General features: G+C 38.1%; 1 protein-coding gene across 1 annotated transcript in view; it reads left to right on the forward strand.

Annotated features, from left to right (window-relative positions):
- Positions 1 to 26,662, forward strand: part of PIK3R4 (phosphoinositide-3-kinase regulatory subunit 4) — a 64,497-nt gene that overhangs the window by 25,430 nt on the left and 12,405 nt on the right. Inside the window, exons 8-13 of the mRNA XM_057738871.1 lie at positions 8,061 to 8,206; positions 10,143 to 10,346; positions 16,891 to 17,092; positions 18,831 to 19,018; positions 19,801 to 20,011; positions 22,237 to 22,402. Of these exons, the coding sequence (XP_057594854.1) occupies positions 8,061 to 8,206; positions 10,143 to 10,346; positions 16,891 to 17,092; positions 18,831 to 19,018; positions 19,801 to 20,011; positions 22,237 to 22,402 (1,117 nt within the window). The remainder of the gene's footprint in view (positions 1 to 8,060; positions 8,207 to 10,142; positions 10,347 to 16,890; positions 17,093 to 18,830; positions 19,019 to 19,800; positions 20,012 to 22,236; positions 22,403 to 26,662) is intronic.

The raw sequence follows: 26,662 nt of genomic DNA on the forward strand, positions 1-26,662 counted from the left end.
CCATATGTTTGTTCTCTACATCTGTGTCTCTATTTCTGCCTTGCAAACCGGTTGATTTGTACCATTTTTCTGTATTCCACATATATGCGTTAATATATGATATTTGTTTTTCTCTTTCTGACTCACTTCACTCTGTATGACAGTCTCTAGGTCCATCCATTTTTCTTTTTTAACAAATGTGGCTGAAGTCTTTAACTGCTCCAGAGAGTCAGCTTGTGTTTTTGGACATGTGACCATTAGGTTGAAACTGGATGCGGAGAATTGTCTGTGACTTCTGTCATTGTGCCAGTTGCCAGTTCAGCATTCATAGTGTTGATGTTACTACCATTGGTAATTTTTTTAACCAATGAAAGGAGTTAACTCCTTGACCTGTAGAACAGTTATCTATGTCCGTCAACTTAAAGTTCAGAATAAGAACAAATAGGTACATGTGGCACCTTGAAAAATTAAAAATATTAGAAGCTTTTAGTCCTATCACTTCATTTTAAGAAAGTAACCAATGTATTGATAAGATTGCACATTGGCTTTGTACTGAGAAGACATGAAATCTTAGAAAATTGCCTTTTTAGATAAAATACTTTATTGCCGCTTAATGCTTTGCCAAAAGGATTTATAGAAAGCCAAAATTAGATTTGGTTAATAGGTTTTTCTGGAGAGAATCCTCAGAGAAAAAAGATGAAGGAGTTATTATTAATTTTGATTATTGACATTAGATGGTTAGATAGTAGAGAGGTATAAAATTTCTGAAAGTTTTTAGGCATGAATGTAGCTATTTAAAAGAAAAATTTTGTGGAAATTTGAGTATATGTAGGTTTCTTATTTTGTGCTCTAAATATCTATAATCATTCTTTTAGTTTGTAACCCTAACTTGGTTTGAATTTTTTTGATGATTATGTTAAAAATAATGACAAATTTAATTGAAAAGTTTTGAGTATTGGCAACATAATCACGATAAAAATTTCTATTACATTGAAATGCTTTGGATTTTTTGTGTAAGCTACAGAGTGCTAAACCTTGAGGGAGTCATCTCTGTTTTTTTTTCCCAATTTTTAAAAGAGCTAGTAGCTTGGGAAACAAAAATTATTAATATAATAAAAGATGTTAGAATGTGTTTTGAATTTCTGATCCTGTGTAATTTAAGGCAGGTGTAGACAGCACCCCTTTTCATAGTAATACTAGAGAGAAAATGTGTCATCTTAGCACACACCTTGCTGCCTGGAATAGGTTCCTGCTCATTCTCAGCTTCTGGATTCTCACATCCATGTTTTCTTGTTTTCTCCTGTGAACGTGGCATTACCTCCTAAGCATTGAGTTTTTCCTGCTTTCGACTTTGATCTTCTTTATTCTAATGAAAATCTTCTGTATGTAAATATGTACTTATATATTCTAATTTCACATAATACATTCCTTCTGTTCCCTAATTATTTGGAAATTATTTTTGATATTTAATATAGCATATAATTAGCATTTTATTTATCTACAAAGTGGATGTCCCTGAATTTTTAAGCAAAAGGTTATCATAAAAGAGTTTTTTTACCCCTCCTTTCAAATTTGCAGAGATTTTTCTGAGTCCTGCGGTTTCTAGTCATTGATCATAGGATGAATATATGGGTTCCTCATATATCTTAAGTTTAGCATCAAAATAAATTATTATCTTTAGGTATAGAATAAAGCTAGTGTGGTACAGCTTTTTGGATGTTGAGCTCCCTTAGAACTGGAACTGAATTTGGTACCAGCCATGGGAGAAAAGAAAGCCTTGCTGAGAAAAATCAAGCAAATAGTCATTTGTTGGCATTTTGAACTATTTAAAAGAAGAAAGTTTTTAATAACTTAGAGACACCTACTTAAAACAAATGATAAGCTATATGCATGTCTCTTGTTCTGTCTTTAAACTATGCTTGGTTAGTCTGTTGTAGTGATTCTTTAAGGGAATTGTGGTGGTGGCGAGTATCGTGATTAAAAACTACACTCATCCCACTTAGATATTGTGAAATCTCACCTTTCCCTCTGTTTGTCCCCAGATGCTTGGAAATGTATTGGATGTTTTATAGGAAATCCTCTCGATTCTGGTTTCTTGTGTTTGGAGTTTTGGAGGTTCTTTGTAGCAGTTAGCTACTTACTGATACAATAATGCTGTATAACAGTTAACCGCAAAATCCCAGTAAATGCTTCAGTCAGTTTCTCATCGTGCTTCTGTGAGCTCAGTGGGCGGCTCTGCTTTAAGCCTTGCGTCTCCCAGACTGTCGATGGTGACTGTGATTTGTCTCGTTCTGGGACGCAGATTAGAGGGGCAGCAGCACCCAGGTTATCTTCTGGGTGATGGCAGAAGCCTAGCTATGCCGCACATTTCAAGCCTCTGTTTGTGTTAATCTGCTGCCATTCCACTGGCCAGAGCAGATACTGTGACTGAGACGAGAGGGTACCCTTTGTACTCCGTGAGTGAGCACCAGGCCCGGAGTGACTGTGTAACACAGGCAACACAGAGAATTGGGGCTGCTTATTCAGTGTCATTTAGTGCCTAACTCCTGCCAGGTCATCTTGCATTTAGTTACTTTTTAGAGATTTTTCCAGTCTTCATTTGCTCTGTTGTCAGAGGGAAACTACCAGCCCTCCCTTGTTGGTCATCTCAGAGGCTGCAGGATGTTTATGAAATAATCAAAACCAGCTCCATGTGTAGTTAGAAGAATTGTAATTAGGAGAACTTTGGAGACAGATATCTTGAACAATTTTTTTCTCTTCTCCTATTTATACATTATATTAGCGCAAAATAGTATTTTTTTTAATCATTTCTTATTTTTTAAATTTAATTTTTATTGAGGTAACATTGGTTTATAACATCATCTAAGTTTCATGTGTACATTATATTTCTACTTTTGTACACACTACAGTGTGCTCACCACGAAAAAATTTAGTTTCTATCCATCATCATTCAGTTGAACCCCTTTACCCATTTTGCCCTCCTCCCTGCCCCTCCCCTTCTGGTAACCGTTACTCTGTTCTCTGTATTATATGCTTGTTTTTGTTTGGTTTCATTTGTTCATTTATTTTACTTTTCTTGTTTGTCTGTTTTTTATATTCCACATGTGAATGAAATCATACGGTATTTTTCTTTCTCTGTGTGACATATTTAACACTCAGGGTCCATCTGTGTTATTGCAAATGGCAAGATTTTACCTTTTTTATGGCTGAGTAATGTTCCATTGCATATTGATACCATATCTTCATCCATTGATGGGCACTCAGGTTGTTCCCATATCTTGGCCATTGTAAATAAAGCTATGATGAACATAGGGGTGCATGTATCTTTTTGAATTAGTATTTTCTTATTCTTTGGATAAATACCCAGAAATAGCTGGATCTTATGGTAGTTCTATTCTTAATGTTTTGAGGACTCTCCACTCTATTTTCCATAGTGGCTGTACCAGTTTACATACCCACAGTGTATGAGGTTTCCTTTTCTGCACATCCTTTCCAGCACTTACTATTTCTCATTTGTTTGATAATAGACATTCTCACGGATGTGAGGTAATAGCTCATTGTAATTTTGATTTGCATTTTCCTTGTAATTAGCAATGGTGAACATCTTTGCATGTGTCTGCCAGCCAACTGTAGGTCTTTGGGAAAATGTTGTTTCAGCTCCTCTGCCCATTTTTTATTCAGGTTGTTTGTTTTTTTGTTATTGTTGAGTTGTATGAGTTCTTTATATATGACTCATCAGATATATAACTTGGAAATATCTTCTCCCACTCAATAGATTGTCTGTTTTGTTAATGGTTTCTTTTGCTGTGCAGAAAGAAGCTTTTTAGTTTGGTGTAGTCCTAGTTATTTATTTTTGCTTTTGTTTCTCTTGCCTGAGGAGACATATCTAGAAAGATTTTTGCTAAGACTGATGTCAGCGATCATGCTGCTTATGTTTTCTTTTAGTGGTTGTATGCTTTCAGGTCTTTAATCCATTTTGAGTTGATTTTTGTATATGGTGAGAGATAGTGGTCTAGTTTCACTTTTTTGCAGGTAGTTGTCCAGTTTTCCCAACAACATTTAAGAGACTGTCCTTTCTCTGTTGTACGTTCATTGCTCTTTTGTTGTCCAGATATTTGGGTTTATTTCTGTCTGGATGATGATCTACCCATTGATGTAAGTGGGGTGTTAAAGTTCCTTACTGTTACTGTGTTGCTGTCAGTTTCTCCCTTTAGGTCTGTTAATAATTGTTTTGTATACTTCGGTGCTCCTATGTTAGGTATATATATATATTAATCACTGTTATGTCTTCTCCATGAATTGTTGTGTTTATCATTATATACTGTCCATCTTTGTCTTTTGTTAGCTTTTATTGGCTTGAAGTCTTATTTTGTTGATATGAGTTTGGCTACATTCCCTCTCTTTAGGCTGTAACTTGGAGTATCATCTTCTATCCCTTCACTTTGATCCTGTGTTTGTCTTCAGAACAAAGACAGCGTGTGGTGGGTCTTGTTTTTTAATACATCTGGCCACTCTGTGTCTTTTGATTGATGAAGTCAATCAATTTAAATTTAGGTGATTATTGATAGATGAGGACTTAGTACTGCCATTTAATCTTTTATTTTCTGGTTGCTCTCAATCTTCATTGTTTCCTTTCCTTTCTTTCTTTTTCTTTTTTATTTTTTTGACTGCTTTGGGTCTTTGTTGCTGTGCGTGGGCTTTCTCTAGTTGTGGCGAGCAGGGGTTACTCTTTGTTGCAGTGTATGGGCTTCTCACTGCAGTGGCTTCTCTTGTTGTGGAGCATGGGCTCTAGGCACATGGGCTTCAGTAGTTGTGGCACATGTGGGCTCAGTAGTTGTGGTACGTGTGGGCTTAGTAGTTGTGGCACATGGGCCCTAGAGCACGTGGGCTTCAGTAGTTGTGGCTCGCAGTCTCTAGAGGGCAGGCTCAGTAGTTGTGGCACATGGGCTTAGTTGCTCTGCAGCATGTGAGATCTTCCCAGACCAGGGATCGAATCCATGTCCCCTGTATTGGCAGGTGGATTCTCAACCAATACGCCACCAGGGAAGTCCTTCATTGTTTCTTTTTTCCTTGTGTTTCTGTTTGCCATTTTGATTTGGTGGTTTTCTGTTATTTTTTTTTGTTTCCTTATTTTATTTTATGTTTCCTGTCTCTGCTCTAGATTTACTTTTTGTGGTTACCATGAGGTTTGTATAAAACATCTCATAGGTGAAATAGTCCTTTTTCTACTGGTGGCATTTTCATTTGCCTCTGTAGGTTCTGTCCTTTTCCCTCTTTGTCTTTTTGTTGTCTGAAATGATTCCTTTTTATGTTGTGAGTTTGTTACCAAATTGAAGTAGCTATGGTTATTTTTTCTGCTTTCTTCTCCCCTTTAACCTTTATGCTTTAATAAAGTGTTCAAGAACCTATGCTGATAAAGAATTGCAGTTTTCTGAGTCTGTCAGCTTACATGGAGTTTTGTGTATTTCTACCTTTTTGTTTCTGGTAGATGGCAGGTCTAGTGTTGAAGAACTCCCTCAGCTTTTGCTTGACTGGGAAAGTATTTCTCCTTCATATGTGAATGATAACTGCTGGCTAGAGTGCTCTTGGGTGACAGTTTTTAAATTATCTTTTGGTGTTTTGAGAATATCATTCCACTCCCTCCTCACCTGTAGAGTTTCTGCTGAGAAATCTGATGGTAGCCTGAGTGGGGTTCCTTTGTAGGTTACCATCCTTTTATTCCTGGCTGCCTTTAAAATTCTTTCTTTGTCATTGGCTTTTGACAATTTTAATATAATGTGTCTTGGAGAAGGTCTTTTTGCATTGAAATAATCAGGTGTTCTCTTAGTTTCATGGACTTGTATATCCATTTCCTTCCCCAGGCTTGGGAAGTTCTCAGCTATTATTTCTTTAAATAAACTTTCTGTTCCCTTCTTTTTCTCTTCTCCTGGAATACCTATTACCCTAATGTTGCCCTACCTAAAAGTCTATTAGCTCTTGTAGAATTTCCTCATTTTTAAATATCTTATTTCTCTTTCTTCTTCTACTTTTAGATTTCTAGTTTTCTATCTTCAAGCTCACTAATTTTCTCTTCCATGTGGTCTAGTCTATTTCCAGTGCTTTCTAATTGCATTCTTCAGCTTGTTTATTGAGTTCTTCAGCTTCGGATTTCTGTTTGATTCTTTTTTTGAGTTTTAGTCTCTCTGGTAAAGTGTTCCTTCTGTTCATTAGTTTTCTCCCTGAACTCATTGAACTGCCTTGTGAGTTTTCTTGTGGCTCGTTGAATTTCTTCATGGCAACTCTGTGGAATTCTCTGTCATATCTCAGTATTCTGTGACTTTAGTTTCCGGAGAATTTTCATTTCCTTTTTGTGGCACGATGAGTTGTTCTTCCTGTGCCTGTGAAGTAGTAAAAGCATTTCTGCTTGTTTCTAATGTTTCAACAGGTTGGAAGTTGGAGGTCTTTCTATTTGTTTTCCAGTAGGTGGTGGGATAGCACAAATTTTTAAATTCTTTTACCTGAGCTGCCTCTGGTTATATTTGAGAGTCTGCAGTTTCCACCCTCCACTGCCTCTATTAGAGGTGTTGTCCTGTGACCTCATTATTGCTTCTTGTGCCTCTGGTGTCGTTGATGCCTTGTTGCTGCCAGTGTTGCTGGCGTCATTGCCTGGGGCAGCAGGATAGTGGGCTTTCCTGCCATGCCCAGGATCCCCTGAGTCCCAGGCTCCTCTGTCACAGGATGAGGGGGAGCATGGGGTGGAGCTGGAATCACATGGGCATCTCTGCCATGTCTGGTGTTGTAAGGTTTGAGGGGTTTGCTGCTGTGGTTGGAGGTATGGGGGGCCAGAATTGTGGGTGCCTCTGTAGCTGGAGGGATGGGGTCCTGGGCTCCACTGCTGCTGCTGCCCAGTTACCTGTGGCCGTGGGTGCTGCTGTAGGGGAAGGCCAGAGTCGTGTGTACCACCTCCCTTGCTGCTACCATGTGCTCTGGGGCTGTAGGCTCACCTGCTGTGGTCGGAGGGCCAGGATCGCAGTCACCGTCCACACTGTTCCCCTGGTTCTACCTGCTCTGTTCCAGTCCATCCACCTCTAGATGTACAGATAAGTGGAATTCTCCTGCATCTGGTGTGTTGGGCAGAGGTACCTTTGTTGAGTTATGGATGTTGTCGATTAAAGGGGAGACACAAAGGGAGTGTCTCACTCCACCATGATGTTGACATCACTGTGATGGTATTTCTCTATTAGCCTGAATTTCTTATGAAGTTAGTATTCTCTAAATGCTGATGTTTTTGCATCCTCGGAACTAATAGTTTGTTTTTTTTGTTGTTGTTGTTGTTTTTTGCTTTTAGAAATTTGAGTTTTATTCTAAATCTTACTTCAGTTAGTTGAAATCATTGACTCAGGTATGGTACAGAAAATAGTTAAAATAAAAGGTGTGAAAAGATTTAATTTTCTGGTTTAATCTTATACCTTAAACTCTTTAAGAATGGGTGTCATATGTTTTCTGCCTTGTAGTTTTCATTTATAATGCCTTGTGAATGAGTTTATGAGTATTGTATTTGTGATCAAATCTTTGCCTTAAAAAGAATGTCAGTCAGAATGTCAGTCAGGCGAAATCATTCCCTTAAACTAAACTGTGGCTTGCAGGAGAAACAGCTTCTCAGTTTCCTTGCCCTTTATGTGGTAAATGGAGTGTCCTTGGACTTTGTGGGGGTATTGGTGGGGGAGTAATAGTTTGCTATATACTGTTGGGACTTTTTCTGTCTCCGTCCAATAGTTTTTAACCCAGTCTTGTAAATGAGTATATGCCCAGTCATCTTCAGCCCTGACTAAAAATACAACAATTTAAATCCCAAGAGAAGAGGTAGCTATTTTTATTCTTCTATGGTATTGCTGATATTTATGGTAGGGAATATTATAATAGCAGTATGTTCACTTGGTTCAGTTAATGTCCCAGGATAATTGAGTATATGAAGGCAACCTGATAGTAACATTTGATATAATCCCTTTATCAGTTGTGTTATAAGGTGAAAATTTGTTTGTCTTGATAGTGTGAAACTATTTATGAACATGATTTAATCCCTACCTTTTTTTCTCTCTTAGCCCCCTTTCTGTGTCATCCCAATCTGTGGATACGCTATGGTGCCGTGGGATTTATCACAGTGGTAGCTCACCAAATAAGCACAGCTGATGTTTACTGCAAACTGATGCCTTACCTTGACCCATATATTACTCAACCAATAATACAGGTATGCATGTTCCAACTTGAAATTAGTCCTCCCTCCAAATTGTGCCCCTTTAAAGAAAGGTTTAGAGAGTCCTATTTTTATTTAAATTTTTGAAGATTTAAATTGGGATACAGCATTTTCACATTCCTTTCAAGGTAGTTAATGGAACAAACACTTTGGAAGGTGAGGGAAGTTCAGGAGACTGTTACGTTGTACATTGTGTTGTACATAAGGCAGTACTCAGTAGTTCATCCTTTTCCCTTTTGTGCAGTGTTGTAATGCATCTGCTGTGAAGTGAAATATAGCAGAAACATATATTGATGGACATGCTTTTGGTGTAAAAGTATAATTGATTTCAGTCCAAGTCCACATTTGTAATAAATTAAAAAAAGACTTTTTCAAAAGTGTTTTTGGAGCATTAACCGGTTCTGGTTTCTTTTCTTTTTTTTAAAATCTGATGACTACGTGATCCCTCTTGCTCTCCTCCCACCCCACCCCACTTTCCAAGCAGTGTAGTGCTTGAGGATAAACTTTGGGTTTTTGGTTTGTACAAGGCAGTTATTTACCCAGTTTGTCAGTGTTCACACTCTTCATTTTGCTGGACAGCCAACTATCAAAATAGATATTTAAATTGAATGGACTATTGAGAGATGATTCTGGTTGTTAAAACATCCTAAAATGTCTTTTTTTTACTAAAACTCTGTTTTTCTTTTGCAAATTCCCATTCCTGTCTAGCTTTCTCCTACTTTTATAAGCCCAGTGTTCCTTCCCTGTGGTTGGAGAAAATGGCCTTGGCTATCCTCTGCAAACAAGTGTCTTTGACTACCTTCAGTCCTTACTTTTCATAATAGACTAATCCAGTTTGGGGAATCACCATTCTTCATTTCATAGAGTTTGTAGATTTTAAAATTTTTATCCTAAGAACAATTAATATATCCGTGAAAGATGAATTATATTGCTAGGAAATATGCCCCCCTTTTTTGAAGTTTATTAAGGCTTCCTTGGAAATCAGGTCTAGAGATTCCTACTTTGACTTTATTGTATTTAGAAGTTCGGCTCTTAAACTTATGATGAAAGAAAGAGAGTGTTTCTGGAATTGAAAATTACATGTGTTTCTAATAACTTAGTTATGGTTTACTGGTATGTAAGCGGTTTGTTAGAAATCTGCACCATTCTCTTTTTTTTTTTTCAGAAATTATTATTATTATTATTATTATTTGCTTTTATCATTGTTTTATAATTTGAAAGGCCAGGCTCAGGAGTTGAGATACTCATTATCTATATGCTTCATAATTCTTACCTTTCTGTAGTTTGGATTAGACAAAAGATACCTTTTTATGCTGGTTTCTAATGGCTAACTTACCAGGTAGCTAAATATATATCTAAACAAAGTCCTCTTGGTTACTATTTAGTAGTGCTCATCCTTTTTATTGTAAATGCATTGTCAAGGAGAGTATTCTTGGGGATTAAAAAAGGAGGGATTTTTATGAACTCTTTGGAGAGAGTGATGTTTTTTAGAAGTGGTTGAAGCTGTTGGGAAAACCTGATGACTGGAGGGCAGCCCTGTGGCTGCTGAGAATCTTCTCTGAATCAGTACTTTTAACTATTAGAGCTGTGAACTGCAGGTACTTTTTAGATCTAGGAAGTCATCTGACATTTTGGGTTCTAGAAAACATGGAATTTAGACTTTTCTAGTCTGGGTATTTACTAGCAGTATTCAAGTATGATAGACACAGGTGTGTACTCAGATGCTAACAATGGATGAAGAATACCTCAGCTCTTTAAAGGTCATTGGTATTCTTTTTTCTTCTAAGCAAAAATTCAGATGTTGGTATCTCCCATTTTCTTAGAAAATGAATACCTATGTTAACTTTACACAGGTTATATTGATTGAATTTGAAAACAGATGTACTGTATGTTGTATCTTTGGCTGATTCTCTTTATTTTTCTAATATAGATTGAAAGGAAACTTGTTCTACTCAGTGTTTTAAAAGAGCCAGTAAGTCGTTCTATATTTGATTATGCTTTGAGGTCTAAAGATATTACTAGCTTGTTCAGACATCTTCACATGCGTCAGAAGAAGCGAAACGGGTCTCTTCCTGACTGCCCTCCACCCGAGGACCCTGCCATAGCACAGCTTCTGAAGAAATTACTCTCACAGGTTGTATCACCTTTCTGAAATCTTACATTTAAATGCAAATTTTATAAAAACATTGAGGTATCCCTGTAGTTCTTAAAAATATTTAAAAATATTTTGATTGATTAACTTGCATCATAACAAATGAGTAAATAAATCTGGCAAATATGCATTGGCTTTGCTATCTAAGACATACTATGATGATGGTAAGGCATTGGGTTAAGCTAAATAAGGAATCATGGGAGACCTAGTAAGTTTTTTTTGTGATTATTGGCTATGTAAATAAGGGAAAGAGTAGATATAAGCTTAGATTTAAGTAATATTCTTGATTGCATTTCATGTTTCAACAAAAATATAATGAAATTCAGTTAGAAGGAATGTGATGAAACACAGATGCAATACAGAAAAATCCTGGTTTATTTCAATTCAGATTTAGAGAGTCTTCACTGCATGCAAACAGCTAAAATAACTGGGATTTATAATGTGTCTTACACTGAATAAACCAGCAGTTTACTGCTGTATCTTAAAAGTCTATGAATTTGGATCCTTTGGACAAATCTCATTAGAACTAGGAAGTAATCTTTTTGTCATGCTTGTTATTAGTAAGTCCTCTTTAGAAATATTAAATCTAGATGCAACATCCTGTTTTAGGATGGATGTATGGATCCTGGAGAAGACAAGGTGGGAATGAAACTGGTTAGAAATAAAGGCTGAGGTTTCTGGATAAATGTTCCTTGAGCCTTAAAGTGAATCCTGAGGGACACCTCTAATGACTGTCTTTAAGTCTGAAGGACAGCTTGTTTAAGAGATTGAGTATCAGTCATTGTCTTGTCTAAGAGAAAAGAAGACGAGAAAATACTTCTGTCACAGAGAATTGGTCAGCTTTGGGATGTAAATCCTTTCATGTACTGTACTTGTCACTGAATATCTAGTGCTGTTTGATGCCCAGTCATTGGTTTGGGTGATTGAATGTTGGAATAGGCTTCTGTGGGAGGCTGGGCAATAACCGTCTTGATTCTTTTAGGTCTCTGTTTATCTGGAGACTAGAGCTGCTTCTGAATGTCCCTTCTAGGGCAGTGGTTCTGTTTCCTGTATTTCAGAGATCTTCAATTTGATGTGACGTGAATTGCCAGAGAGCTTTTTCTTTGTTTTCTTTTAACCTTGGCTTGTACATTAGATGTATTTTCCAGTTTATGGAAAATTGGATATTGAATCACATTTTTTAGGTGTTTTCTCCTAAGTAATCCTTAACAAGATTTCAGCATGTAATAAAACCCATCCCAATTTAGATGTTTCTTCCAGCTTGGATGGTGCAATTATTTGTATTTCTCTCTCTCCTGCAAATCTTGTATATTAAGTTGAAAGCTACTGTACTGAAGTTTTCTCTTCATTGTAAGTCATTAGTTACTTCACGGAGCCACTGTAGCTCCTAATACTTGCTTTTCAAGTATTTTGAAAAGCAGTTGTTGGTTTTCCACTACCATGGGTAAAAGGAGGGAGAGAGAAGGGGCAGTTTCTATAGCCTTTCTACCTCCTGTTTCCTACTGCTCTTCTCCCAAGTGCTCCCACCATTGCTGCCCCCTTGGTGCCAGGCCCTATCACTGGGGCCGTGATGCAGTCACTAAACCCTCTGCGTGTCAGTGCTTGATGTATTCATTCATCTTTCATTTGTATGAATGGAAAAGGGGAACATGGAATCCCCAGTTTTATATTGTTTCTATGAATAATAGTCTTAGGAGGCTGCTCAGGGGCGGGAATACTCTTTTTCAAGGGGTAGGTGCTGCTGGTGGAAGGAACAGTAGCCCAGAGTCTCTGATGTCCTCAGAAGTAACAGCACAACACTGGCTTCCATTGTTTGAGGACATACAGTGAGTCTACCTTCCATACCGTGTGACTGTCCTTGAAATAAGCTTGAACAATACATGTTAGCACCTTTTTATTAGATAAGGAAACTGAGGCTCACTGAAGGTAGTTAAATTCCTGTGCGTACAGGTCAGTAAGTTTCAGAAGTAACTAATGTTGGCACTTAAACCTGTCTTCATGCCACACACCCCCTGCTGTGCCATCTTGCCTCTCAAAGTGAACAGAGGACAGGGAGTGGACAGAGGACAGGGAGCAGAAGCCTTGCTTGCTTGGGGTTTTTTTTTTTTTTTTAATTAATTTATCTATTTTTATTGGTTGTGTTGGGTCTTTTTTTGCTGTGCGCGGCCTTTCTTCAGTTGTGGTGAGTGGGGGCTACTCTTCATTGTGGTGCGCGGGCTCCTCATTGCCGTGGCTTCTCTTGTTGAGGAGCACAGGCTCTAGGCGCGTGGGCTTCAGTAGTTGCGGCACATGGGCTCAATAGTTGTGGTGCACGGGCTTAGTTGCTCCTCGGCATGTGGGATCTTCCTGGAGCAGGGATCGAACCCATGTCCCCTGCATTGGCAGGCAGATTCTTAACCACTGCGCCACCTAGGAAGCCCCACTTGCTTGGGTTTTATGTGGACTTAGGAGGAAGTCCTTGGGCAGCTCATCTCTTCAGCCCTTTGTGAGCCTTTTCTCTGCCTTTCCTTCTTTTTGGTCCCTGCAGTACTGAGTTTCTTGGAGTCAGGGGAGGGTTTGGAGGTATGAATTGAGTCCTTTCCCTAATGTCAGGGATACAGAGGGAAGAGACATGTTTTTAGCCTCCGCAAGTGGGAATTCTGAACCCTCCTGCAGAGTTCTTTTTTACTTGGGGTTTTGCGGTGCTCTTTTGTTTAGGACCACTTGAGGACACTTGAGGTACAGTGTGAGTAAAATAGGCCTTTCCAGAGCAGCCTCGCGTTGTTTCTGTGGTATATTCAGAGCACTAGATAATAGACTTAAAGTACACTTTTGGAACATTACCCATGTGGGAGTTGAGATCTGCCTGTACTCTAGATTTTCAATAGGACTTATCATCTGGAGATGACACATGGCAGGGCTGTTTTAGATTGATCTACGAGAGCTCCCTGTTTTTTTCATATTCGTTTAATCAGACACTAATACAGAATACAAAATGACTTCACTCCTTACTTTAAAAAATGACAAATACTTTACATTTTAAACTTTTAAATATTTTTAATTAAAAATTTTTGGACTGGGTAGTATAGACACAAGGTGTACAATTGAAAAGGTATACGAGAAGATACACAATAAAATTTTAGTGAGTTTTCCTCTAATCTCTGACTCCTGACCATCCATTTTCCTTTCTCTGTTGATTGTGAAGTTTATGCTCTTGGGTGCTGAGTCCCTTTATACAGGTGGCCCTCTGTATCCACACATTCCACATCCATGAATTCAACCAACCGTGGATCAAAAATATTAAAAAATTTCCAGAAAGTTCTAAAAAGCAAAACTTGAATTTGCCTTATGCTGGTAACTGTTTACCTAGTTGTATTTACAACTGTTCACATAACATTTACATTGTTTTAGGTGTTGTAAGCTATCTAGAGATGATCTAAGGTGTACAGGAGAAGGTGTGTAAGTTCCATGCAAATACTACGCTGCCATGTTATAGAGGGGACTTGAGCATCTGTGAATTTTGTTATCCGCGGGGGTCCTGGGGATGGCTGCACAGTGTTGGGTTTGTTCTGCAGCTATGGTTACCTGGAATCGGTTTGATCCTGTTGAGCCATGTTTCTGAGCTTTGTTAGGACATATCTGGAGCAGCCTTTGGTCAGGGGATGGTTTAGCTCAGCTCCTAAGGCCTTATGAGGACGTGATACTCTGCTGGTAAGAGGAACATGAGTCCCCATCCCTGTGTGAGTTCCGGGGTTGTGTGGCTTACTGCTTCCTGGTGGCCTTTCCCTGGTCCCAGGTGGTTCTCTTCACATACATGCAGTTTAACATTCAGTGGAAGACTGGAGAAGCCCTGACCTAGCACACGCTCTGTGCCAGATCCGTCTTCTACAGGTCTCTGCCCCACGCGTTTAGCCTTTTGGCTTCATGGAACTCTGGTTTGTCCCTTGAACGTGGCTCTAATGAACTCTATTTGAGTGTTGTTGTGCCTCCTCCCCCCCGCCCCCGTCCCCCACCCTTGTGCCATGGCCTGGAAACTCTTCAGAGAGTATGCCAGGATAGCCATAGGACTCACCTTTATCTTGGGGAATCACAGCCATGTGCTTCCTGTTTTCCAGTGTCTGAAAAGTGTTTTTTTGTATTTTTTGTCTGGTTTTAAAGTGGTTTAAAATGGGAGGGTAAATCTTGTCCCTGTTGTACATCGTGGTCAGAAGCAGCAGTCTGAGGGCATGTTAATGTACTCACACTAGTATTGCACTTTGTTGGGCTTGACCTCTGGTTAGAGCAAAATCTTCCAGCTTGTTTTGCTTTTTTAAGACTGTCTTGGCTGTCTTTCATCCTTTGCATTTCCATATATATTTTCCAAGTGGTGTGTCCAAATATTTCATCTTGTCACTTTATTAAAAAAAAAAATGTTGGTATGTTGATTGAGATTGTGTAGGAACCTATAGGAGAGAATCAGATCTTGACAGCGAGCCTTCCAGTCCATGAACATGGTATGTGTTTTCATTTAATTAGTTAGATCTTTAATTTATCACAATAATGTTTTATGGTTTACTTTGTAGAGCTTTATGCATCTTTTATTATAAGTATTTTGGGTATTTGACTTTTAATGCTGTTATAATTGGTATATTAAAAAGTTGTTTTTGCAGCTGGTATATAGAAAAAAATTTGCATGCTGATCTTGTATCCAGCAAATAACTTGCTTGTGTGCTTCTTTTGAGTTTGTACATTCACAGTCCTATCATGTGTGAATTGTAGTAACAGTATTCACTTTTTTCCAGTCTGAATCCTTTGTTTTCCTTGCCTTATTTAAATGAGGAGGGTTTTCAGTGTAGTGTAAATGGAACTTGTGATAGTGGGTGTTCTTGTCTTGTTTCTCATCTCAGAGGGAAGACTCTCAACATTATGCTGTTTAATGTGATATTTGTTAATAGTTGTTTTTGTACAATTTTTTTATTAGATTAAGGAAATTCCCTTCTATTTCTGGCTTCCTAAGAGGATTATCATGGAAGAAGATTAAATTTTATCAAATGTCTTTATCTGTTGAGATCATTGCATGGTTTTTCTTTTATATTCTGTTAATGTGGTTAACTATACTGGTTTTTCTATGTCATATCAACCTTTTATACCTAGATTTTTGGACTATTCACAACTTTATCATATTGTATTTATATTTAAGTACATTTTTATTGTAAAATATAAAAATAATAAATGTAAATTCATAATATATAAATAATATAAAGTAATATAAATATTATGCAAAATATATTTTTATACAGTCTGGATTTCCTTTGCTGATACTTATTTTTTTTTTTAATATTTTTTCGTTTAGACTTGTGAATGACTTGTTCTTCAGTTTTCCTTTCTCGTAATGTCCTTGGTCAGGGTTTTTTCTTTTTTTAATGGTGCACTTCTAACATTTTTTATTGAAATATAATTCACACACAATAAAATTCACTTTTTAAAGTGTACAATTCAGTGGTTCTTAGTGTATTCACAAAATTGTGAAACCATCACCGCTGTCTAATTCCAGAACATTTTCATCAGCCCAGAGAGAAACCCCATTCCGGTTAGCAGTCATTCCCCATTTGCTTCTTCCCCTGGCAACCGCAAATCTACTTTGTGTTTCTATGCATTTTCCTTTTTTGCATATTTCATGTAAATGGGATCATACGATTTGTAACGTTGTGTGTGGCTGCTTTTGCTCAGCAGAGTATGTTCAGAGCTCAGCAGAGTATGTTCAGGTTGGGGTATCTCTCCATTTCAGCCTTCGTTATGGCCTTATGATGACCTTCCCTTGTGTGGACTAAAGCAGAGCCCTCCTTCTTGTGAGCTGAAACATAGACTAAAAAAAGAGTGAGGACTCTTACCTCAGCTGTAAGATTGTCTAAGCAAATTTTAGGAGGAGAAGTGTAAATAAATGAATTTCAGGTTAATATTGGAAAAAATTCAGTCAAGGATCCCTTATAATTATTGTATCGATACTTTGATGTTATTTTATTTAAGTATTTCTTTGCTTTCTGACTTTGTAGAGTTTGTGTCCTCTTGTGCCAGTGGATTGTGACTGTTACCTTAAACTCCAGTTTTAGAGGGATTGTAGATTGAGGCCATAGGGAATTGTCATTTTATTTTCTTTGTATAATAAATACATTCTAGAGGAGTCTGTGGATGGTTGGAAAGTTAAGAAAATGCAGAACTGTTCCATGTCCCAGAATATTTAAGTTGCACATTGAATTCATTATTTAAATTAATTAGTATTCATTAGCTGTCAGACATTTGAAGTGTTCTAAGTGTCTTGGGTGAATTAACTTATTAGAATTTGATAATAACCTTATAATATGGGTGAGGTCCAGAGAAAGTGGTTAGCTTGCCCAGGGTCATACAGGTTGTAAGTAATGGGGCTAGATTGTGAACCGAGGCAGCCTGACTGCAGGCATCTTTGTTTAACTAGAATGCTGGTGGGTGTGTCACTTACATTTGCCTGTCATTTGCAAAAAAAAATTACTTGCAAAAGAAATCTAGGACATATGGTTTTATTTGGTTTTAGGGAATGACGGAGGAAGAGGAAGACAAACTTTTGGCACTGAAAGACTTCATGATGAAATCTAACAAAGCAAAGGCCAATATAGTGGACCAGAGCCATCTTCACGACAGTAGTCAGAAAGGTGTAATTGACTTGGCAGCTTTAGGCATAACTGGGAGACAAGTTGATCTTGTTAAAACCAAACAGGAACCAGATGACAAGCGAGGTTAGTACATTTATGTGTGTGTATGTTTAGCTTGTTATTGATAGTTATTTCATAAGGCTAGTTTTAGCTTATTAGAACTTTAAAATACAGTGAGTGAGTGACTCCATTATATAATAGGAAGATTTGGGGGAGGAAAAGTGGAGAAGTAGACTAATAGTTAAGAAATTAAGTAATCTTTCAAATTCATGGGTCTGTATGTGTCAGAGTTAGAATTCAAACCAAACAAAGCCTGACTCCAAAGCCCTCCTCTTGCCTCTGTGGAAGTATATGAAGATTAAAGTCTGTTTTTTAATCTTTGAAACACCAGCCCAAGGCCAATAGTCTGTATAAAATGAGGTAAAGTTTCCTAGCTTGTTACTAGTAGGTAACACCCAGTGAATTGAAAGGAATAGTCTTGCAAAGGAGAGACCAGAGACATCTTCACCATTTGAAGTCTTGAGGTTTAAAACACTTGGCTCTTGTGACAGCTACATTGACATTGATTGTGTGAGGGTTTTAAGATCTCATGCATTCTTCCCTTTTTGGAGATACACTCACTTTCAATTACTTGCCTTTTAAAATTCCTCTATCCCAGTATCAGATTTTGAGAGCAGCTGATGAATTACATTAAAAAAACCCACTAACTGCTGAACTTGGAATAAAGTATTTGCAACTTAATTATTAACGGTTTATAGCCATAAAATGTGAAGCATTCATACAGGTTAATAAGAAAAACTGCAAGCATCCAAAAGAAAAATAGTGAAGGATTTGAACATACAAGTGATAAGAAGAATAGAAATACACACGTTTGAAAGGTCAGCAGTTAAATGAGTGCAAATAGAAACGAGATGCCATTCTCTACCTGTATGATTAGCAGAGACGGATGATGCCTGTGGTAGCAAGGGGGCAGGGAAATGGGCATTTTCACTCACTGTTGGTGAGATTATAAATTGAACATATTCTTTTTTTTCCACTATGTGACTCACCATTTTCAGTTTTGGAAATTTCTCATAGAAGTGCTGACAGACATGTGAAGAAGTATGTTTAAGAATGTTCTCAATGAAAAAAGGAATAATTGAAATGTCCATTAATAGGAGAATGGTTAAATGTTCAGTGTATTTAGTTAAGTAGGAGAAAAAGCAAGTTGTGAGACAGCATGTGTTATTTTATTTTTGCAAAATAATATAGTAATATATCATACAACTTTATAGTTTATGAGGTTTACAAAGTTATGGGGGCAATTCATGTTACATATTTGTAATGCCAAAACTTTGGGTTACTTAATGTACTTTTTGTAATCAAAGTTTTTTAAAAAAGGGTTTGTCATCTATCTGTAGTCAGGAGGTAACTGTATTGTAATTGACTTTTTATTCTCTCCCCGCCCCCCCCATGTAACTGATACTGGACATGGAGAGGTCATATTTAGCAGTGTGGTGACATTTGAAAAAGTTGTTTTTATTGTTGGTTCTTCAGATAATGTGATTACTTGAAATTGAACTAGCCTTGGGAAACTAGGAAGCAATTAGGTCTAATTATTAACACTGTTGAAAGTACAACTGTCCATCTGCCCTAAAATGAAATGAGAGCTCCCAAGTTTATATGTAAATATAAATGAATTGGCCATCGTAAAGAACAAATAGCACACGAAGTCCATTGCTATCCCTCCCCACCCAAAGAGCAATGAAAGCACTTATTTGTTGTAGAGGCTTCTATTTGTTGTGGAGGCTTCCTTCAGATTATTCTGAATCTTTTTTCATAGCTAGAAAACATGTAAAACAAGACTCAAATGTAAATGAAGAGTGGAAAAGCATGTTTGGGTCACTGGAACCACCAAGCATCCCACAGGCCCTGCCTAAAGGGAGTGACCAGGAGGTGATTCAGGCTGGGAAGCCGCCTCGTTCTGAGTCCTCTGCCGGCATTTGTGTCCCCTTGTCAACTTCTCCACAGGTATTGTTTTCCAGGCAGTGGTGTTTTTGGATCCCGTTCTACTGTTTTGGGTATTTGCTGTTTGCTGTGTACTGTACCGGAAAAATCAATACAGTGACTTGTCCTTTGGGGAGGACATATTTCTTTCTAAGAGAGGTTTATCTTTAACTTTATAGCCAAGGGAAAATCTAGTATTGACAGCACCAAAAAGGTCTCGTTTTAGAGTGTTCACCAATAAAGTGGTCTGAAACTGTGGGTTGAAGATGTCATTATGAACTATGATTCTGCAGTGAATCTTTAAAATCTTTTATTCTTCCTCTAATATAACATAGTTATATCTGTAAAATAGCAAAAATACTTCTGGGAAGAGAAGCCCGAAGTTTGCCCTGTGTGAGAAATGTCATGATTTTGATATATTTGAAGTAAGTTTGTAATTTGAGGTAACTCTTCCCTATCCAGTTATATTTTAGTTTTAAAATGTGACCAACTGATAAATTAAAATTCTTTTTGCTTTTCATTTAAATTAATGAGATTTTTGTTTACTGTTATTGCTACATTGATAATTTTTTCAAAATATAGAGCATTGGAACTTGTGGTTAAACTTCACTTTAACTAGATTTTCATTGAAAAAAGTGTCATTTTATTTAAATGGATTTAAAAATTGGTATTTTTTTTTTTAAATTGGTATATTAATAAGGACAAAAGGCCGGTGTAATGAATGGAGAGAACTTGGGTACATTTTTTTTATCATCGAATACACTTCGCTTGTGACACAGATACCCATAATTATTTTTGTTTTGCAGGTTCCAGAAGTGACAAATGTCCAAAATAGAAAACCAGCAGTACAGGTTTTAAGTAGTACAGTCTTACCGTCCACCTACCAGATTCGGATCACAACGTGTAAAACTGAGCTTCAGCAGCTCATACAACAGAAACGGGAGCAGTGTAATGCCGAGAGGATAGCGAAGCAGATGATGGAAAATGCTGAGTGGGAGAGTAAACCGCCACCACCTGGTAAATGTGCCCTCGATAAGTAGTTGTGTTCCAGCCCAGGTGCCAGAGCCTGGAAGCTGATGAGGAAGCTGATCATCAGTTACCAGGCGTGCTTTGAAAGCCCACAGGAAGAACCAATAAGTGAGAAACCCCCAGTCATTGTTTGTGACGTTTGGATCTTCTTAGCTCTGACAGTGCCTTTCATCCTGTCTGTGGTCCAGGTTCCCCACTTACAGCGCTAGGTGTTACCTGCCAGCCTAATGTCATGTGTTTCTCATTGAATGTCAGGCTTCTCCAAGTAAACTCTGGCTTCTAATTTCTGAAGGGTTTAATAACTATTAATTTTCTTAAAAAAAGGTAAAAACATTTAGAAAATAATGGGTCCTTTAAAAAGAAAACAATCACCTGTAACCATCACTTAGCAATCATCAACGTTAAGATTTTGGGGAAAACACATCTGTATTCTGAGAAGATTTAGAAGAAACCTAGAGATATTTCAGATGAAAATTGTGTGACATGCCTAGTGTTATGTGGTGGAGCTAGTCTTTGATATTGGATTAGCAAATTTTTAAAAACATTTTTAATGAGTTTTTGTATAGATTTTAGTAAAAAAAAATGCAACTTGAGAATGAGAAGAAAGGTATAGTGTGCTTATGTGTAGAGACTGAAACATGTGAATTCCCATGGGCTTCCATTGTGAACTCAGGGAAAATGCTGGTGGAGAGCAATGATTTAAAGATTTCAGAAATATTTTTAAGTGGTAAGTGGCATCTTTAGTCACATGAATTTTTTTTTTTTGAAAATAAATATCCTGGAATGTTTGTTTCTGTAATATAGTACAATATGATTTACCAGCCCTTCTTTAAAAACAGAAAAAGTTGACCATGCACTATTTTACAATAGAATCTGTCTTTATAAGTGGCATTTTATACTTAAGTGGAGCTATACATTTTATTCAGTAATCCCAGAAAAGGTGTCAGATTTTGTGATTCAGGAAATGTGCAGTGACTGTTGGACTTTTGGTTTTTTCTTTCCACACTTGAGTGGTTGTGTGAAATTGATTTTCTCTGGGGCAAAAATGTTCAGCCTAGGCTGCTCGATTATCTAGACTTCATGGCAAAGTGTTTTGATTATTCTGAAATCCAGCATAGCCTCCTTAGAAATCACATTCAGCTGTCCTTTCCACACATGTGCTCTGGAGATCCAAGGGGAAACGTATTTTTCTGTCATTGAGTACACCAGGTTTGATTTCACTTTGTTTCTTGGTAAAAGAAATAAGTTGATTTTAAAATGACTATTATTACTTAATTAGGCACAGTGCTGCTCCCAATACAGTATAATCTTCATCATAGCTTTCTGTTTGGTTTTATTTTAAAATTGATCAGTGTTAAATGTTATTAAATGTTATGCCTAATATAAAAGTTTATTCATCAAACATTGAAGATTGTTATATGTAAAGACCTATGCTAGGTATTGTTAATGATTCGGAGTGGATAAGACATAGTCTCTGGCCTCAGGGAATTTGTAATTTATTAGAGGAAATTGATTAGACAGAAAGAATATACATGGACAGAAGTATATAGATGTCGTAAAGAAAGTCCTAGAAAATTCTTGGGCATTCTGAGGCTATACTGTATAATACTGTTTATACCAACCTGTTGATATCATAGAATAAATGATAGCAGGTAGAGAAGAAGTAAAATTGGGTGTTTACTGTGGGCCTGGGATGGTGTTAGACTCTTTTTATCTCGTTTACCCATACAGTCGTCCTTTGGGTTAAGTAATTTCCCCATTATTTTACATTTGAGGAAATTGACACTCGCAGAGTTTAAGTAAGTACCCCAAGTTCACACATGAAGGTGTGTTGGATCTGGGTCTTTGAGGCTTTCAGGACTGGGCTGCCTCCCTAGTGCCTGAGTTCTCTAAATCAGGGTAGTCATTACCTCTTGCTATTGAGCAAGTAGTCTGGGTTTTTCTGGGTAGCAGGTGACTATTGTGCCTTCTCAGATGCTGGAGAAGGGCCCAGTGCAGTCTTTCTAAGGCTACTCGAGCGTGGGTGTCTTCCTCCAGAGGTGGTAGTATCTGTCGATGTCCAGTAGGCCACTCTGTATTGGCTAGCTGTTGGGACACTTTGTTTAGTTCCTGTGATTGTTCTCCTGTTGGCTATTGGTGCTTGTAGCTGGGGGTGAGGGGAAGATTGTATTTGTAAACTGCGGCTTAAGACACACTCCTTTGTTTTCCCTTAGGGTGGCGGCCTAAGGGGCTACTAGTTGCACATCTTCATGAACACAAATCTGCTGTGAATTGCATTAGAGTCTCTGACGAACATTCACTTTTTGCCACATGTTCAAACGATGGCACAGTGAAAATCTGGAACAGTCAGAAGATGGAGGGGAAGACCACCACCACCAGGTAACCTGTGCATAGGGGGAGAGTCCATCCATCCATCCATTCATTCATTCAGTCAGCAGATATTTACTGAGTGCTCATTCCGTGACAGGTGGTGTTTTAGGTACCAGGGATACAGTAATGATAAATGGGCACAAATACATGTTCTGTGGTGTGTTCCTTCTAGTGGGAAGTGACAGACAATAAACAGTGTAAATAAGTAAAACATATAGTGTATTAGATGGTAAAATATGTTATGGAGGAAAATATAGCTAAAAAGAGGGATAGAGAATGCAGTAGGTGGGGTAGAGTAGAGTTTAAAGAAATTGGCTAGAGACTGCCTCACGGAGAAGATGTCATTTAAGGAAGGACCTGACAAAGGTGAGAAAAAACACCATGCGGATGTCTTGGGGAAGAGCACTCTAGGCAGAGGAAACGGGCTTCAGAGGTTCAGAGGCAGAAAGATGTCTAGCATGTTTTGAGGAAGAGCAGAAAAGGTCTGTGAGAGCAAGAAGGAGGGTCGGAGGGCCGAGTTACACAGGGCCTTGCAGGCTGTTGTGAAGAACTTGGACTTGGACTCTGAGTGAGATGGGAGCCTTTGGATGGTTCCATGCAGTGGAGAGACGTAGTCTGAGTTAAACTTCAACAGAATTACTCTGGTTCTTGTGTTGAGAATAGACTGAAGAGGTGCAGGGCAGAAGCATTAGGAGCCTTCTCTGTAACTTGAGTGAGGGGGGAAGTAGTGGGAAATGATCAGATTCTGGGTGTATTTGCTGAGTGGGCTAGGGCAGGGGTCCCCAGCCCCGTTAGGAATCGGGCCACACAGCAAGAGGTGAACGGCAGGCGAGCGAGCGAAGCTTCATCTGCTGCCCCATCACTCACATCATTGCCTGAACCCGCCCCCCCGCCCCGTCCGTGGAAAAAATTGTGTTCCACGAAACTGGTCCCTGGTGCCAAAAAGGTTGGGGACCGCTGGGTTAGAGGGAGTATGAGCAGGAGAAAAGTCGGAAAATGAGGGGGTGGCCAGCTGTGTAAGGACAACACATAGTGTACCATGAACAGTCAAGAGAGGTAATTATTACTTGAAATCTTTAAGACTCTTCAAATATGCATGATGTGATTATGAGAAGTGGGATTATAAGAAGTATTTTAGATTTGTACTGCTTTATAGTTATGTCCCTACTTGATATTCATATTTGTTCTGTGCCTAGTTTGGTCTGGGCCCAGAAAGCTACTAGAAATCAAAATTGAATCTTAAGTACATGAAAAGATATGGGGAATCTTTGGTGCTTTTCTTGTTATCACTTCATTGGCCATGGCTAACCACAAAATGGTCAAACAACAAAATATCTTTGAAAAAGTAAGATAATTCAGAAGTTTATTCCGTACCAAGCTATGATTTTGTTCTGTTTATTTTTTAAAAAGAGCTCTATATTTTACAACATGCTTAATTATTTTTCGTGTTCATTCTCTGTTGGCGGAGCGTAAATCAAAACCAGTAGAAGAGTCCTGGTTCCATGTAGCAATTTTTTGTCATTACTTTATGAAATTTTCAAACTTCAAGAAAAGTTGTTTTCCAGTGAACACACATATGCTTGCTGCAGGATTCTAAATAATTTTACTATATTTGCTATGTTATATAATTATCCATCTTGCTATCAGTTAATCTTTTAAAAGTGTATTTCAAAGTGAGTTGCAGACATCAGGACATTTCCCCTGAAAACTAGCATGCATATTGTTAACATTTCTTTATAGTTCTCCTTTTCTTTTTTGGCATCAAATTTGTATGCTGTGAAGTACACAGATCTAACCATTCCATGAGTTCCAGCAGATACACACACCTGTGCAACTTAAACCACTCTCAAGATGCAGACCAGAACGTTCCCTCATGTTCCTCTGCATAAAATCCCTGCCTCCTCCCTGCCTACAGCCATTCTTTTGGTTTTCCCGCACCATTATTAGCATTTTGATTAATATTTTAAAAACCTCTTGTGATAATTATTTTCCAAATGGTTCTTTGTTGTTATCATCATTAGTTGCATTCATTGTTGCTTTTATTAGGAGGGTAAGTTTAATTGACTTGAGTAAACCTCTTAACTAAAAACTTGGAATCATTGGTTAACTCTGCAAAAACCTCTCTTGTTAATTCCAAATGATTTTTATCACAGAGCCATGCCTTCTGTATCCCAGTGTCATATTTTAGACTGGTATACCAGAAAATGTGGCAGTTTAGCTGACAGTAAGTGCAGTCTTTGGGAAGTTTGTATGATGATTAGGAGATTGGGTTTCCTATGGCCACAGCTGCTCTCTTGCTTTGCTGTAACACCTGCTCTTGTTTGTGGACTGCAGTGGGCCTTGGCTTGGAGGTGCTTCATTCCAGGTCCAGGGAGGGGAAGAGGGGAAGGGAATAGAAAGTGTTGCCCTCACACGCCTTTGTGAGCTGATGAGGGAGAATGAGACCATTGTTACTGCCAGAACCGTGTGGGGAGCAGCTGGTGGCTGGGAAAGAGCAGCAAAAGTGGTATTATGTTTTCTTAGGAAATTTTACTAGTACATTCTGACTGTCGAGGCTTTTCCCATATGCATTATGTTGGCTGACCACCCAGTTTCCAGTTCTGCCTTTCTCGTTGAATTTGAATTGGTGATGTAGGCCATCTGGATCTTGGCTATGCCATCTTCTTTCTTATTTGAGTTAAACTTTTAGTTTGTCACTTGGGACTAATTCTTGAAAAATTGCTGTTTTTCTAAACTTAGATTTTTTTCAGTTTAATCCTTTGTAGTATTCTAAATTGTATTTTCCATACATGCTTTTTGTGCTACCCCATTTTTGGCTTATTTAGCTTCTCAATTTTAGGGAAGATCGATGTATTTGCTACTTGCTGAATTTGATGGTAAAACATCAAAGTGGAGTTTTGTCCCAATGAAGAGTTGAAACAGTATGAAGCATGTGTAAGAAAGTTATCCGTGTTAGGATTACATATTTTAGAGTCACAGAGGGTGTTGGAAGTTAACATTTTTGAGTGGTATGGCTTTATAGCCCTGGAGTGAAGGGCTATAAAGACCTGAGGAGGCCTAAGGCCCGATTTTACAAAATTGAATTTTTGGGGACAGGAAGAGAGTAGTCTGAAAAGAAAAGAGAAGAAACCATGTAATTTATGCCATACTGCAGCAGAAGGGAGGGTTTAGAAAGCAGCTCTCAAGTGCGGTAAAAGAGCCCAGTGGCCTGAAAGCCTAGTAAAGTAATCCGGTATTCTCACACAGTGCCCTTGGGTGGAGTGTAGTCCATACATCCACAGTCCCTGGGAGGCTCTCGGAGTTAGGTATTACAAGCCTTTATGATGTACATGTTCTAAGGAGAATAAACTCAGAGATTTATTTTTAAGGCTGTTCAGACTGGCTTTCTTTTTAATTGTAAAAAACTGGAAGCAAACTAAAGGTTCAGCAGTAGGGGTCAAAATGGATAAGTGATTTTTTGTGGAAATGAATTTATTTGATATAGAATATATTGATATAGTGTATGAAAATATAGGTTTGAGAAGTAGGTTTAAGAACCCATGTAGGGTTTCTGATTTTAGAATGGCAAAGTAAGGACTTTCAAAAATCTGTTTCTCCATAAAAACAGTGAGAACACTGGCAAAAACTGTCAAATAGAGTCAGCCTTTCATATCTGTGGGTTCTGCAGATTCAGCCAAACATGGGTAGAATATTTTCTCTGGATATGGGACCCTTGGATACAGAGGGCCAGCTGTAAGGGGCTAGAGCATTTACTGATTTTGGAATCCGCTGGGGGTCCCGGAACCAGTTCCCCAAGAATAAAATGGGGTAGCTGTAGATGTCTCTCCAAATAGGACCAATAAGTATACAAAAAAGATATTCCACATCATTAGGGAAATGCAGATGAAAACCACAGTGAGCTACCATGTCACACCCACTAGAATGGCTATAATCAAAAAGACAATAACAAGTGCTGGAGAGGATGTGGAGAAATTGGCATCTTTGTACATTGCTGGTAGGAATGTAAAATGATGCAGCAACTTTGGAGAAAAGTTTGGCAGTTTCTCAAGTGCTAAACATAGAGTTACCTTATAACCCTGCAGTTTCACTCCTAGGTATAAACCATAGAGAGTTGAAAACAGTTGTTCACATGAGAATCTATAAATGAGTGTTCATAGCAGCATTATTCATAACAGCCAGAAAGTAGAAACCACAGTGTCCATCAGCTACTGAACGGATAAACAAATGTGGTGTGTCCATACACTGCAATATTATTTAGCCGTAAGAAGA

The sequence above is a fragment of the Hippopotamus amphibius genome, chromosome 6, assembly GCF_030028045.1.
Source record: "Hippopotamus amphibius kiboko isolate mHipAmp2 chromosome 6, mHipAmp2.hap2, whole genome shotgun sequence".
Classification (NCBI taxonomy): Eukaryota; Metazoa; Chordata; class Mammalia; order Artiodactyla; family Hippopotamidae; genus Hippopotamus; species Hippopotamus amphibius.